This window comes from Sturnira hondurensis, unplaced genomic scaffold (genome assembly GCF_014824575.4).
Source record: "Sturnira hondurensis isolate 20B ecotype Veracruz unplaced genomic scaffold, ASM1482457v3 Scaffold0008151, whole genome shotgun sequence".
Taxonomy (NCBI): domain Eukaryota; kingdom Metazoa; phylum Chordata; class Mammalia; order Chiroptera; family Phyllostomidae; genus Sturnira; species Sturnira hondurensis.
In genome coordinates, this window is record NW_028080782.1 from 293001 (window position 1) to 308019 (window position 15019).

The 15019-nt window shown below is 41.2% G+C and overlaps 1 protein-coding gene across 5 annotated transcripts; it reads left to right on the forward strand.

Annotated features, from left to right (window-relative positions):
* The first annotated feature begins 274 nt into the window (after positions 1 to 274).
* Positions 275 to 12441, forward strand: LOC118992200 (zinc finger protein 471-like). Of its 5 annotated transcripts, none has more exons than XM_037053894.1 (5): positions 275 to 322; positions 1553 to 1642; positions 5774 to 5900; positions 8282 to 8368; positions 10306 to 12441. In XM_037053894.1, exons 1-5 carry the CDS (start codon positions 299 to 301, stop codon positions 12324 to 12326), a joined length of 2349 nt encoding a protein of 782 aa, XP_036909789.1. In that variant the 5' UTR covers positions 275 to 298; the 3' UTR covers positions 12327 to 12441. The 5 variants fall into 5 exon arrangements, with proteins under 5 accessions (XP_036909789.1, XP_036909793.1, XP_036909791.1 ...); XM_037053896.1 differs by lacking the exon at positions 275 to 322 and adding an exon at positions 331 to 642; XM_037053899.1 differs by lacking the exon at positions 275 to 322 and adding an exon at positions 332 to 642 and having other exon boundaries at positions 8282 to 8367; positions 10301 to 12441.
* The last annotated feature ends 2578 nt before the right edge of the window (positions 12442 to 15019 follow it).

Below are 15019 nucleotides of genomic sequence, written 5' to 3' on the forward strand. Positions count from 1 at the left end.
GTCTCCAAGGCCCGGGAAGGAGATGAAGGAAGAGGTTACTTTTATGCGCCTGCGCATAGCCGCTCGCAGCCCCGCCCCACTCCGGAATCCTAGGGCCACGCCTACAAGCATTGCGACTTACTGGTGCCAGCCGGTCTGTAACTGCTTACACCCCCCATTCTCAGCGTTCTCATCCTTTAGGCCACGCCCAGTCCCCCGCCCCTCGCTCCAGACTCCTCCCTCATAGGCCGAACCACGCGAGATTCGGCGCCTGCGCAGTCGTAGTTCGGGCGTCGACACCCGTAGTTCTTCGGTGTGAATGGCTGGCTCCAGGCCGGAGCCGGTGGGTCGTCTGGGTGGTCGCGAGTCGTAGCCCGACGGCTGGGCCGGACGAGGCTGTTGAGACACGAAAACCGGGGCCGGGAGCCGCTACGCAGATGTCCCTGAGCCGACTACATTTCCCAGAGGCCCGCGCGCCGCCAGTTTGGGTCCTAGGGTGGGCGCGCTGAGGCCGCGGCTGATCCAGGTTTGGGACCGTTGGGCCAGGCGTGTGGAGGCCGGAGAGTGTGAGAGACGTCGGTGACACGTCACCGAGTGTGAGCGGCCCGGGGAGACTGAGCGGGAGAGATCGCGGTGTGCGACAGAGACAGACCTGAGAGACCGGTGAGCGGGGAGACGCTCTGTGTATCTGGCCCGTAAGGTTTTGAGAGTGTGACAGTGTGTGTGTGTGACACAGACACAGGGGGCCCTGGCTGGTGTGTGTGTGTGTGTATGTGTGTGTGTGTGTCAGTGTCAGTGTCAGACACAGACACACGGGGCCCTGGCTGGTGTAGCTGTAGCTCAGTGGATTGAGCGCGGGCCTGCGAACCACACGATCGCAGTTCGATTCCCAGTCAGGGCACATGCCTGGGTTGCAGGCCAGTTCCCAGCAAAGGACACATGAGAGGCAACCATACATTGATATTCCTCTCCCTCTCTCTTTCCCTTCCCCTGTAAAGATAAATAAATAAAATCTTAAAAAGAGAGAGAGAGAGACAGACGGAAAGAGCCAATTAGAATGTGAGAGACCAGCGTTTGGGAGGCAGCTGGTTGATGTTTCTCTCTTTCTCTCCCCACCTTCCTCTCTATAAAAGCAATAAATATACTCTGCAGTGAGTTTTGAGGAATTAAAAAGAAAACATATGGCAACTAGAGTTCCTAACTGAGGAGACACCTCACCTCAGTTCTGGGTGACAGGCAGGAGGGGAAACCAAAGAGCTGAGGGCAGGTGAGAGTGAAGGTGGTAGAACTGGGTGCTGGGGATCCATTGTTCCAGAGAGAGAGGGCAGTGAAGCCCGTGGGGGTTTGCATAAAAGGAGGGTAACTCTGGCCTCTGAAATTTAGGAGTCGGATTTTAAAACTCTAAACTCTAAACTGTGTCACACCACAAAGGTCTTATAGATTAGGTCTCCATAATCTCCCAGTTTGGTGAGCAAGAGAAAGCTGGAAGGTGGGAGGGGAAGACAGGTGTTAGGCTGTCATTCTCAGAGTGCAGCGCAGGCCTCCTCACTCACTATCCTTTCTCTTCCCTTAGCTTTGCCCTCCCAGGACACTGCTGTTCTCCAAGAGAAGACAGGAAGAGAAAATGAAAATGACTGTTGAACTAATGAAAACCATACCGCAGGTTAGTTATTTCCTTTCTCCACCATGAAACACATTCTTACTTCTTAGGACTTAGTAATGACTCTTTTCTTTGGAAAATTCCTTGATGAACGGTCTTGTCCAAGGGTCTGGGGACAACTTCTCCCAGAGGACACTGTCCTTACACTGCCTGGTGGTTAAGTGGAATGGTGTGATCAGGCACAGAGCCTCCTCTTCTCACGTTATAAACAGGGGAGGGCTATTTCCCTCCATTCTTTATACAGATGGAGAGATCTTAGTAAAAGCTGAGTTCACTATTGCACAAGTTAAATGTGCATTAAATAGCCCTCTCCTGTTCAAAGAATACATCAGAATCATCCCTCTAGCTGAATTTTATCCAAATTTCTAATTATATCCCTAAAACCTTTTTTGTTAGGGATATAATTAGGGATATCATATAATTTCCTAAAATTAAATTTCTTTCTTTTGCAAATTCTCACCCTAGGATATATGTATTGATTTGAGAGAGAGAGGAAGGGAGGGGAAAAGAAATATCAATGTGAGAGAGAAAAATTGATTGGTTGCTTGTGTGTGACCCAACCAGGGATCCAACCCCCAACCTAGGTATATGCCCTGACTGGGGATCAAACCCACAAACTATGTATGTGACCTGACCAGGAATTGAACCCACAACCCTTTGTACAGGATGATGCTTCAACCAACTGAGCCACCTGGCCAGGGCTATCCCTAAATTCTTGAAGTTTCTACATATGAATTCTCGGCCTCATTTGTTCACCTAAAAAATTACATCCTACTTAATTTTTCCAAATTTAAATTTTTTTAAATATATATATTTTATTGATTATACCATTATAGTTGTTCTATTCCTCCCCTTCATTCCCTTCCATCTGCACACTCTCTCCCCCACCATTCTCCCCCCCTTAGTTTATAACCACTTGTCTCAAGTTCTTTAGATTCTGTATTTCCCCGACTATTCTTGCCCTCCCCCTATTTTCTACCTACTGTCTATGCTATTTTCTGTACCTACTCCCCCCTTCTCCTCCTCCCACTCCCCTGTTGCTAACCCTCCATGTGATCTTCATTTCTATGGTTCCGCTCCTGATCTAGCTGTCCTCTTGTTTGCTTTTGTTTTAGGTGTGGTTGTTAATAACTGTGAGTTCGCTGTCCTTTCACTGTTCATATTTTTCATCTTCTTTTTCTTATGTAAGTCCCTTTAGCATTTCATATAATAAGGGCTTGGTGATGATGAACTCCTTGAACTTGACCTTATCTGAGAAGCACTTTATCTGTCCTTCCATTCTAAATGAAAGTTTTGCTGGATAAAGCAATCTTGGCTGTAGGTCTTTGGATTTCATGACTTGGAATACTTCTTTCCAGCCCCTTCTTGCCTGTAAGGTCTCTTTTGAGAAATCCGCTGACAGTCTGATGGGTACTCCTTTGTAGGTGACTGTCCCCTTATCCCTTGATGCTTCTAGGATTCTCTCCTTCATTTTGGTCTTGGCTAATGTAATTATGATGTGCCTTGGTGTGTTCCTTCTTGGGTCCAACTTCTTTGGCACTCTCTGAGCTTCCTGGATTTCCTGGAAGTCTATTTCCTTTGCCAGACTGGGGAAGTTCTCCTTTATTATTTGTTCAAATACGTTTTCCACTCGTGGCTGTTTCTTTCCCCCTTCTGGTACCCCTATAATTTGGATGTTGGAATGTTTAAAGTTGTCCTGGAGTTTCCTAAGCCTCTCCTCATTTTTTTGAATTCTCATTTCTTCATTCTTTTCTGGTTGGATGTTTCATTCTTCCTTCTGGTCCATTCCATTGATTTGAGTCCCAGTTTCCTTTCCATCACTATTGGTTTCCTGGACATCTCCCTTCATTTCAATTAGTTTAGCCTTCATATGTTCCTCTAATTTGTGACTATAATCTACCAGTTCTGTGAGCATCCCGATGACCAGTGTTTTGAACTGTGCATCTGATAGGGTGGCTATTTCTTTGTCACTTAGAGTTATCGGCTCTGGGGCTTTGAGTTCTTCTTGAGCCATCTTTTGGCCTGTCCATGCCTGTTACTATGAGGAGCGGAGCCCTAGGTGTTCACCAGGGCTGGGCCACTCAGTCACTGTATGTGGGGGCGGGGTCAGAGAGGAGCAATGGCGGTCAGTCTGCCGCCGCCACCGGCGCTGCAGCTGCCACCGTCACCGGGCCCGTGCATTTCGTCCCACTGCACAGGAATGTGCGACCCAGTGAGCCTTCCGCCACTGGGTTCACTCGCTGGGGCCTGTGCAGTCCATCTCACTGTATGCAAATGCGGGACCATGGGCAGTCTGCCCCGCACCCTCACTGGGTCCGTGCTGCTACCCTGCTGCTACCCCAGCTGCCTGCGTGCTTGGGTCTGGGGATCTTTCCTGCCTGATCCTGCTCCGCTGCTGGCTCCACCTCTCTTACCGGTTGTTGTCGGACTTCCATATAGTTCAATTTTCTGTTCTTTGGCTGTGTCTTTGTTTATGAAACCTTTGTTGTATTCAAACTTGGTTGTGGGAGAAGGCACAGTGTTTCCACCTATGCCTCCATCTTGGCGGAAGTCCCTCCAAATTTAAAATTTAAGAAATGCACTTAGAACAAAATAAAAGGTCTTCAGTCTTCCCTCTTGCCTCCCAGTTCTTTTCGTATGAGACAGTAACTTCTCAGCTTCCATTTCATTCAGGGTCAATGTATGTATAGAGAGATACTGTTTTCTCTTCATTCATAGTTAGTGTTTTGTTTAGAAAAACTTCCACTACCACTAGGGAATGTAGATATTTTATTTTTCCATGTAAAACATGTGTTTTACCTATCACAGTTAAGTTTTGGATAAATTGAGAGTTGATTTTTGTGATTTTTCCTATGAGGACAAGGCTCCAAATTACCTTAAATTGTTATAGTAAATGGTCTGGTCTGATGTGGCTCAGTGGATGGAGCGCGGGCCTGCAAACCAAAGGGTCGCTGGTTCAATTTCCAGTCTGGGCATATGCCTGGGTTGCAGGCCAAGTCCACAGTAGGGGGCGCTCGAGAGGCAACCACACACTGATGTTTCTCTCCCTCTTTCTCCTTCCCCTCTTTCTAAAATATAAATAAATAAAGTCTTTAAAAAATAGTTATAGTAAGTGTTTAACCTATCAAGTAAGGCAGAGTTTCATTTTTTTTCAGTTGCCTGTCCAGTTGACCCACTAGCTGTTATTGAATGATCTCTTTCTTACTGATTTGGCTTGACACCTACATGTTGCATTAAATTTCTGCGTGTATTTGATTTTGTTGCTGGGCTAATTTCAGTTTTACCTGTTTTTAATCTTGTAGTACAAAAATACACATTTTGCCCTGGCCAGGTTACGCAGTTGGTTGGAACATCATCCCAAGCACCAAAAGGTTGTAGTTTTGATTCCTAGTCAGGGCACATACCTAGGTTGCAGGTTCAAGCCCCAGTTTGTGAGTGTATGGGAGGCACCTGATCAATGTTTATCTCAATGTTTAATACTGGGTGATTCCTCATATTGCTTCTCAGCTTACTCTGGTACGGCATAGCATAAGAAATTGCATTCTAGGCCCTGGCCTGGTGGCTCAGTTGGTTGGAGAATCATCCGTTGCATCAAGAGGTTGTGAGTTCAATCCCCGGTCAGGGTGTGTGTGGGAGGCAATCCATTGATGTTTCTCTCACCCTTTTTCTCTCTCTAAAAGCAATACAAGCATGTCCTCGGGTGATGATTTTTTAAAAATTGCATTCTAAATATATTTATCATTCTAATTGTATAAGAAAAAAAATCACCTACATCAATTCAGTGCTGTTCTCACCTGAACACTAAATCCTGTGGAATACCATTGACAAAGTATCAGTTTAGATATTCCTTTTGTTACTGTTTTTGAAAGTTCCACCATAGGTATAGGTCCTGCCTTGAAGCCTTGCTTTACTGCCCTGTGGCCACCCGTCGACATTTCCCAGTGATGAGAAATGGGTTGGTACAGTGTACACAATGCAGTTTAACTCTTCAGTTAGCGCTACCTTAGGTCGCAGTTTGTGTCTTCCTCTCCGGCTCTATTTCTAACATAATGTAGGGACAGCTTAACACTTCAGCTTGGAGTCACGTGTGGACATGAACATTGCTTAATCCAGAATGCATTTGTGTCATTTCAGGACTTGGTGACATTCAAGGATGTGGCAATAGACTTTTCCCAGGAGGAATGGGACTGGCTGAACTCCTCTCAAAGGAGCTTGTACAGGAGCATGATGTTAGAGAACTACCAGAGCCTGGTATCACTGGGTGAGGGCCTTTTCCTCTATGCGTAATTCAGAATTTATGCGTAGGGGCTCTTTACATTTTTAGTTATGAATAAAATTTTTACATTGTGAAGGTCAGAATAGAATCAGGCAAGAAAGAGGATATTTAGGGACTAATGGAAATTTCAGACTTCATGAATTTGATTCAATATCAAATATTCCATAGGTATGATTTTTAAGCAGTTGGGACCACAGGCAATAATGTGACTGTTACTGGTCTCCTGTGCTTGCTTGTTCCCTACGGTATTGTTATTACCAGTAGGCAGTAACAAAGTTCACCAAGAATGTAGCTGGATTACTATGAATTTAGAATATCAATTTTAAAATTTGTATCTTTTTATCAACATGTAACAAGTGAACCACTGAAGCACAAACTGTGAACATGGCTTCACTTGTAATCATGGAAACTAACATGGCTACGCCTCAGGCCTGGGACCAACTCATTGGGTAGACTAGCTTTCTGCTCTCTAGAGGGTCCTTGCATCCCGCTTGTGACTCACTGAGCATCTGAAACTGAATTTATGTCTTTTATTAAAATTGAGAAAATTTGGGCCAGTATATTCTTAAAATATTTTTTCAGCTGTCTTCTTCTGGGACTTTGATTACAAATATGTTTGATATTGTGCCCAAGAAACTAAGGATATTTTACTTTTTAAATTACTTCTGGTTTTCAAATTAGATCACTTCTTTTCTTATCCTCTTTAATATCTTGTTAAGCCCATGAAGTAAATTTTATTTTATTTTATTTTTTAAATATTTTATTTATTTATCTTTAGAGGGGAAAGGAAAGAGAGAAGGAGAGAAATATCAATGTATGGTTGCCTCTCATGAGTCCCCTGCTGGGAACTGGCCTGCAACCCAGGCATGTGCCCTGACTGGGAATCGAACCGCGATCCTGTGGGTCGCAGGCCCGCGCTCAATCCACTGGGCTACACCAGCCAGGGCCCATGAAGTCAATTTTAAAACTTCAAATACTGTACGTTTTTTTAAAATAAGGGATTTTTAAAAATTATGAATTGGCCCTGTCTGGTGTAGCTCAGTGGTTTGAGCGCGGGCCTGCAAACCACGCGATCGCGGTTCGATTCCCAGTCAGGGCACATGCCTGGGTGCCAGGCCGGTTCCCAGCAGGGGACTCATAAGAGACAACCATACATTGATATTTCTCTCCCTCTCTCCTTCCCTCCCCTTCCCTTTGATTTATTTAGAGATAAATAAATCAAATATTTTTAAAAATAGCTAAATAAATAAAATTGAGTTGATGCTGAATTTTATCCTATGCATTTTGTCTTTATTTTTGTTGTATTTTTAAGTTTTATTTATTTATTTTTAGAGAGAGGGACAGAGGGAGAAAGAGAGAGAGATAAATATTGATATATGAGAGATAATCAATTGGTTGCCTCTCATACATCCCGTACTGGGGACCTGGCCTACAACCCAGGCATGTGCTCTGACTGGGAATCAAACCAGCAACCCTTTGGTTCACAGGCCAGCCAGCACTCATTCTACTGAGCCACACCAGGCAGGGCCAAAGACTATATTTTTTAATTCTAAATTTTCCACTTGGTTCTTTTTTATAGTTTCTATTTCTCTGCTGAGAATTGTTTATATTATTAAACATAGATACAATACCTGCATGTTTTAAAAAGATTATATTTATTTTTTGAGAGAGAGGAATGGAAGAAGAAAGAGAAGGAGAAAAACATTGATTGGTTGGTTGCCTCTTGCACTCCCCCAACTGGGAACATAGCCCACAACCCAGGCATATACCCTGACTGGGAATTGAACCAGTGACCTTTTGGTTCACAGTCTGGTGTTCATTCCACTGAACCATACCAGCCAGGAGGACATAACAGCTGTTTTAATTTCCCAGTCTGCTAGTTCTTGGATCTCCACTGATTGCCTTTTCTTCTGAGTATGAGGCACTTTTTCCTCTTTCTTCTTATGTCTGCTGTTTTGGATTTTATCCTGGATGCTATAAGTAATGTAATATATTGTAGAGACTATAGATTCTGTTACACACTTGAAAGAGTATTGATTTTTTTTAAAGCAGTTAACTTGATTGAAATTTCAAACTGCCATTAGAGGTTCTTTCCCATATTCATTTACTGCTATCAGATGGTCCTCTAAAAATGCTGGGCTAAATTTCTGCCCCTGACTCCTTAGAAAATGGTCTAACTTTTGTAGAGTTCACTGCTGGCAATCCCACTAGACTACAGCTGAAGCTTTAGGTAGTATGCCCTAAACATGTGCTGTACCCCTTTCCCTAATCATTCCTAACATGTTATTTTGTCAGCATTAAGGAACTGACTTTTAGTCTGAAATACCCAAAACATAGCCAATTTTTATGTCTTTTTACACATGCAGGACTTTGCATCTCTAAGCCATATGTGATCTCCTTATTGGAGCAAGGGAAGGAGCCTTGGGACGTAAAGAGTGTGATGAAAAGCTCAGGTGAGTGTGGGACAACTAGCTAGGGGAATCCTTTCTAGGTAACAGCTCAGCCATTTTCAAAGGTGATACCTCTTCATTTATGCTTCTTAGAAGTCTCCTCAAGCTTTCCATGCCCTAGGGGATGGCTGAAATACTACTCCTTAGCACGGGCTATTCAAATCTCTTCTGCTTGCTCTCCTGTGTAATAACTCATTTTGCAAAACTCTTTAGCTCCTTGCTATCTCCTCTTTCATTTTGTCATAGCGACATATATAAGTTTCTTGATTTCTCAGATGTTTCTTAATTCAAAATTAGGTAGGTGCTACTTGCAATTACACTCTGCTGCTTTAAACCTGTCTTTGGTTTCCCATTACAAATAAGAAAAATGCAAACTCTATCAGACCATATGTGATGAGCAATTTTCCACTTCTCCAACCTCATCTCTCTCACTTTTTAGCTTTTCCGTTATAAGTTAGTTCAGTTTTCTAAACTATGCCAGGTACTAAGGTATGTTTCAAATATGTTAAGGTAAGATAGGAGTTTCTAAGCCTTGGAGACCAAATGAGTCTAATGCTTATGTACATCATTTACTCCTTTTTCAAGACATCATCTAGGTCTGGCTGAGTAGTTCAGTTGGTTAGAAGATTGTCCGATGTGCCAAGGTTGTGGGTTTGATCCCCAGTCAGGGCACATACAAGAACCAACAAATGAGTGCATAAATAAGTGGAACAACAAATCACTGTTTGTCTCTTTTTTTCTCTCTCTCTCTAAAATTCATTTTAAAAAAGACATTGTCTAGATGACAAGGCAAGAAAGATACTTCTGTGTCGGTTAAAAAAATGAAATTAATAAGAGTGATGCCCACCCTGGCTGGTGTAGCTCAGTGGATTGAGTGCAGGCTACGAACCAAAGGGCCAACAGTTTGATTCCCTCTCAGTCAAGGCATATGCCTGGATTGCAAGCCAGGTCCCCAGTGGGGGCCACGTGACAAGCAAACACACATTTACATTTCTCTCCCTCACTTTCTTCCTCCCTTCCTCTCTCTCTAAAAACAAATAAATAAATAAAACAAAAAAAGAATAGCAGTCCAACCTACATATTATTATAAAACTAGTATCTTCAGAAGCACGCATGGTGAAATCCCATTAAGATGTGGCTTGAGAAGTGACACCTTTCCTGGACTAGTGAAAGTGAAAAGATGGTGTAGCCCAGTGGATTGAGTGCTGGCTTGTGAACAGAAAGCCCGTTGGTTCAATTTCTAGTCAGGGCATATGCTCGGGTTGCAGGCCAGGTCCCCAGTAGGGGGTGTGCAAGAGGCAACCACACATTGATGTTTCTCTCCCTTTCTCCTTCCCTTCCCCTCTCTAAAAATAAATGAAATTTTAAAAAAAGATAAAAAACAAAAATAAATAAGTAAAATCTAAGAAAAAAAGAAAGTGAAAAGTTGAATGAAAAAATTTCTTAATGTGTCACATCAAGTCCAAGATGTGCGAGAAATGAAGAGTGCGCTGTATAGAAACACATAGATGTGGTTCACAGGGATACTATTTTCTGTGTGTGAAAAGATAACTCCAGGAGTTCACCTAAACCCCAAGGGACATCACAAAGCATATGATTTTTGTGGTTGTTGTGAATGAGGTTTTCAGACATCAGTAGGAATGTTTTTGTGATGATACTCATATTTTAAAATAATTAAGCTGTTATACAGATCAATCAGAAGTAGAGAATTGAGAAAGATAACTTACCTCATTATGTTACATTTAATTTTCTTAATCACCTGTTTCACATTCCTCTATGATCCTTCAGTCTCTGGGATCTTCTTGCATATTTTATAGTTAACATGCCCATACATAATACATTTTGTGGGATTCATTATTTTTGAATCACCTATTTCATGTTAAATATTTCCTTTGTTATAGTCCATGAAAGGAAACATTTGCTTTTTTGTTGTCTTTCAGATTGGGAATCTAGATGTGAGACACAAGAATTATCTCTGAAGCCATGCATGTATGATGATGTGTTAATGGAGAGCATTACAAGCTATGGACTTGAACATTGCGTTTTTGGAGAAAACTGGAAGGCCAGAGATTTTTTTGAGAGGCACTTGGTAAGTCAAGAGTCATTTATCAGACAAGAAACACTCACTTACAAAAAAACCTTTACTTATGAAATAGACCACAAATACAACAAATCTGGGAAATTTGTCCATCTAGATTATGCAGGAGAGAATGTTTTTAATCACAGGTCTGATATAAAAAGTTTTTCTAAAAATTCCATGATAAAGAAATGCAAAAGAGTCTATGGAGGAAAGAAACTTTTCAAATGTAACGAATGTGAGAAAACCTTCACCCAGAGGTCGTCCCTTACTGTTCATCAGAGAATTCATACTGGTGAAAAGCCATATGAATGTAAAGAGTGTGGAAAAGCCTTCAACCAGAGTCAACACCTTGCTCAGCATCACCGAACACATACTGGAGAGAAACTCTTCGAATGTAAAGAATGTAGGAAAGCCTTCAGCCAAAATGTACACCTTATTCAACATCAAAGAATTCATACTGGAGAAAAACCATATAAATGTAAGGAATGTAGAAAAGCCTTCAGCCAGCCCGCACACCTTGCTCAGCATCGGAGAATTCATACTGGAGAGAAGCCCTATGAATGTAAGGAATGTGGAAAGGCATTCAGTGATGGCTCCTCCTTTGCCCGACATCAAAGATGTCATACTGGCAAAAGACCTTATGAATGTGTTGAATGTGGGAAAGCCTTCAGGCAGAACACATCCCTTATTCGTCACTGGAGGTATTATCACACTGGGGAGAAACCCTTTGAATGTGTCAACTGTGGAAAAGCCTTCAGTGATCACATAGGCCTTATTCAACATAGGAGAATTCACACTGGAGAGAAACCCTACAAATGTGATGTGTGTGGGAAAACCTTCAGCTATGGCTCATCCCTTATTGTACATCAGAGAATTCACACAGGAGAGAAACCTTACAAATGTGATGTCTGTGGGAAGGCCTTTAGCCATCACGCATCACTCACTCAGCATCAAAGAGTGCATTCTGGAGAAAAACCTTTTGAGTGCAAGGAGTGTGGGAAAGGCTTTAGGCAGAGTATACACCTTGCTAGTCATCTGAGAATTCATACTGGTGAAAAACCCTACGAATGTAAGGAATGTGGGAAGGCTTTCAGCATCAGTTCACAGCTGGCCACTCATCAGAGAATTCATACTGGAGAGAAGCCCTACACATGCAAGGAATGTGGTAAATCTTTCAACCAGAGGGCACACCTTGTACAACATTATAAAATTCATACAGGAGAGAAACCCTATGAGTGTAATGAATGTGGCAAAGCCTTCAGCCAGACTACCCGCCTCATTCAACATCAGAGAGTTCATACTGGAGAGAAACCCTATCAATGTACTGAATGTGGAAAAGCTTTTAGTGATAGTTCATCCCGTGCTCAGCATCAGAGACTTCATACTGGCCAAAGGCCCTATGGATGTGTTGACTGTGAGAAGGCATTTAGGACAAAGTCATCCCTTATTTGTCATCAAAGATGTCACACTGGTGAGAAACCTTATGAGTGTAGTGTGTGTGGCAAAGCCTTTAGCCACCGTCAGTCCCTCACTGTTCATCAGAGAATTCATTCAGGAGAGAAACCATACGAATGTCAGGAATGTAGGAAAACCTTTAGCCAGATTGGACACCTTAATCTACACAGAAGAGTCCATACTGGAGAGAGATCTTACGAATGTAAGGAATGTGGAAATGTCTTCAGACAAAGTGCATGCCTTGCTCAGCATCAGAAGATTCATGCTGCAGAGTCTGCTCAGGCAGCCAGCTTTTCCTCATCCCTTATACCATCAAGTCCTATGGATATATCTGCCAAATATTTGTGGAATCCATCCACTTCTTTCAGTTCCCATTGCCCTAGTCTGAAACAGAGTCCTTTTTCCTGGACTATGCCAATTGTATAAGAACTGATTTCCTTGCATCCTCTTTTGTTCCCTTGAAATTCATTGTTCACATTACCACCACAGCATTATTTTTAAAATGTAAATGTAATAATACTACTTTTCTCCTAAAAACCCTGCTAAGAAATTCTCTTTTTAATATTTATTTATTTATCTTTAGAGGAGAAGGGAAGAAGAAAGAGGGAGAGAAACAATGTGTACTTGCTTCTCACGTGCCCCCTACAGGGGACCTAGCCCACAACCTAGGCATATGCTCTGACTGGGAATTGACCCTGCAATCCTTTGGTTCACAGGCTGTCACTCAATCCACTGAGCCATACTAACCAGGGCCTATTAAGAAATTTTAAACTAGTCAATGCATATAAAGTGCTTAGCATAGTGTTTGACTCTTTAGTGCTTGCTTAATGTTGGGTCAGTATTCTTAAGAGTCTGTTTTAATAAAACAGAAACTCTGGAAAGCAGTATATCAGTGCCAGGATATCACAACAGCTTTGGAACTTAAATGCCATCTTTGGTGGATAATGAGGATTAGCATTGGTATGTTTAAAGCTTGGTGTTATAACAGTTAAAGAGTGGGTTCTTCATGAGTCTGAGGCTGTGTTCTTCTGTTGGTGAGGAAATTCAGTGTGACCTGATGCATAGTATATGTTATAGGTCATGTTTGGAGCTCTGGATAAGACGAGAACAATGAATTAGAATTTGCTCGGGAAATATGAATATTTAGTGCAGGAAAAAAATAAATATTATTAATATTTAAAAGTAAAGAAATAGAGAACTTAAATAGCCTCTTTTCAAGTTGCCAGTAATTAAGCTGTTATAGAGTATAGAAAAATATATTTGAAATATTACATTTTTGTCATGAGGCTAATTCATCTGTGATGTCAACCCCAGAATAAAATGAAATTATAGATGAATTTACTCACAGTTATATATAGAAGGGAAATTATTGCCCTTTATTGAAGAAGAACAGAGACTTGGGCTAAATAGAGATCTACACAGATTTTTAGTTGGAAGTTTCAACATTGTATAGATGTCTGTACATTCACTCAATTGCAGGCACAATCTTTGTATGATATTTCTGCACTGTCTTCTGAAATTCATGTAGGATAGTAACTGGACAGGCATCTCAAAGAAATTTTTGAAAAAGATCACATACCTGTGAATTTAGTATTTAACAAAAATGGTATTTTTGATGTGTCATTAGGAGGGATGGATTATTTAAATGTTGTTTGACAAGTAGTTCTCTAACTAGAAATAAAGTCATATCTGCATGTTATCCCTTACAGACAATTGCATTAACTGTGGATTAAAGATGTAACAGGAGATACGATATGAATATTCAGGAGCAGAATGTAGAATATTTCTACCATTTTGGGTTGAGAAAGGCTTTGATAAACAGAGCACAGAGTTTAGGAGCCATAAAGGAAAGTGACATGTAGGACCATGTAAAAAATTTAAACCTTTTCCATGGTTTAAGACACTATATGAAATGTTAACAGGTACAGGACAAGTTGAGAGAGAGTTTAAATGTATATCATGAAGGATGTAGCTTTCATCAAAAGTGCTGTTGGAAACCAGCAAGGATAAGATACACAGTCTGGCAAAGCATACCAACTAGCAGCTCTTCCATGAAGAACTTAAAGCAAAGAAAATAAAGTCCTTAATGATACTAATTTCTGGGTAAGTGCAAGATTTAAAAGTCCTCACTAACAACATCCAACCCATGTGAATGTACAGGGTGACTAGTACATTCAAGCCAAAGTTCTCAACATCTCCCACCTTGAGTAATTCAGTTGTCAGCCATGTTGTTCATGGAAAAAAATGTCTCAGTTGTTGAACAAAAGTTTGGTTCTTGAAATTACAAGCCTTTCATGCTGATACCTGTATGATGGGTCACACTTCTCTAAGGCAACAAAGGAAAGAATATGTGAGTGTGACGATTCAGTTTTCAAACAAATTGCTTCTCAAAAGCCTTCTAGAACGAATTAACTTCTAGATACTACTGTATCCAGTACTGTTGCAGATGTGAGAAATGATGTTTTTATACAGTGGGAGGCTAAATTGTTGGAACACCACTTTAGAGGGCAATGTGGTGTTAACTGTCAAACTGTAAATATAATTAATTATTGTAACAATTCTACATCTAGGCACTTATCTTCTTAAAAGGCACAAGTGCAGAAATACACACACACACATTTATTATAGAAGCATACAATACTTGGAACAGCTATAATGTCCAACACTAGTAAACTGTTTACTTAAATTATGGAAAATTGGTTCAAGAGATGATTATGTAGAATAAGATACCGCTATACTCATAGAAAGTGTTTGTAGTTTATTGAAAGTTTAATTCCTTTAACTACATAATATAGTACTGTAGTTTTAAATATATAAACTATAGAGTTAAAATTATGAAAATGCATATATATCCAATAGTTATTTTTCTCTACAGTATAAATAAAAAACACAAACACAATTTTACACAAATTTCTTTGCTGAGCCACTGTGAGCCACTTTGATGTCATTCCATAAGGTTTTGCTCATGTTAGCAGTTGTACAGGGTTCACTTTAATCCAATCACATGCTCTCCTTGGTACACAGGAGGGAGATGATATGAACATCCTTTGGCCACAACTCAAAGATGTTGCATAAGTTCCTGCTGTTCTGCTTGCTGGAGGTGGCCTGATACGTGTTCT

Bases quoted from the DNA above. Each gene is read 5' to 3' on its own strand.
- LOC118992200 (XM_037053894.1), top strand. From the start codon at position 299: ATGGCTGGCTCCAGGCCGGAGCCG. The intron at 323-1,552 runs GTGGGTCGTCTG...CTCTTCCCTTAG, and splicing joins CTGGCTCCAGGCCGGAGCCG to CTTTGCCCTCCCAGGACACT. The intron at 8,369-10,305 runs GTGAGTGTGGGA...GTTGTCTTTCAG, and splicing joins GAGTGTGATGAAAAGCTCAG to ATTGGGAATCTAGATGTGAG.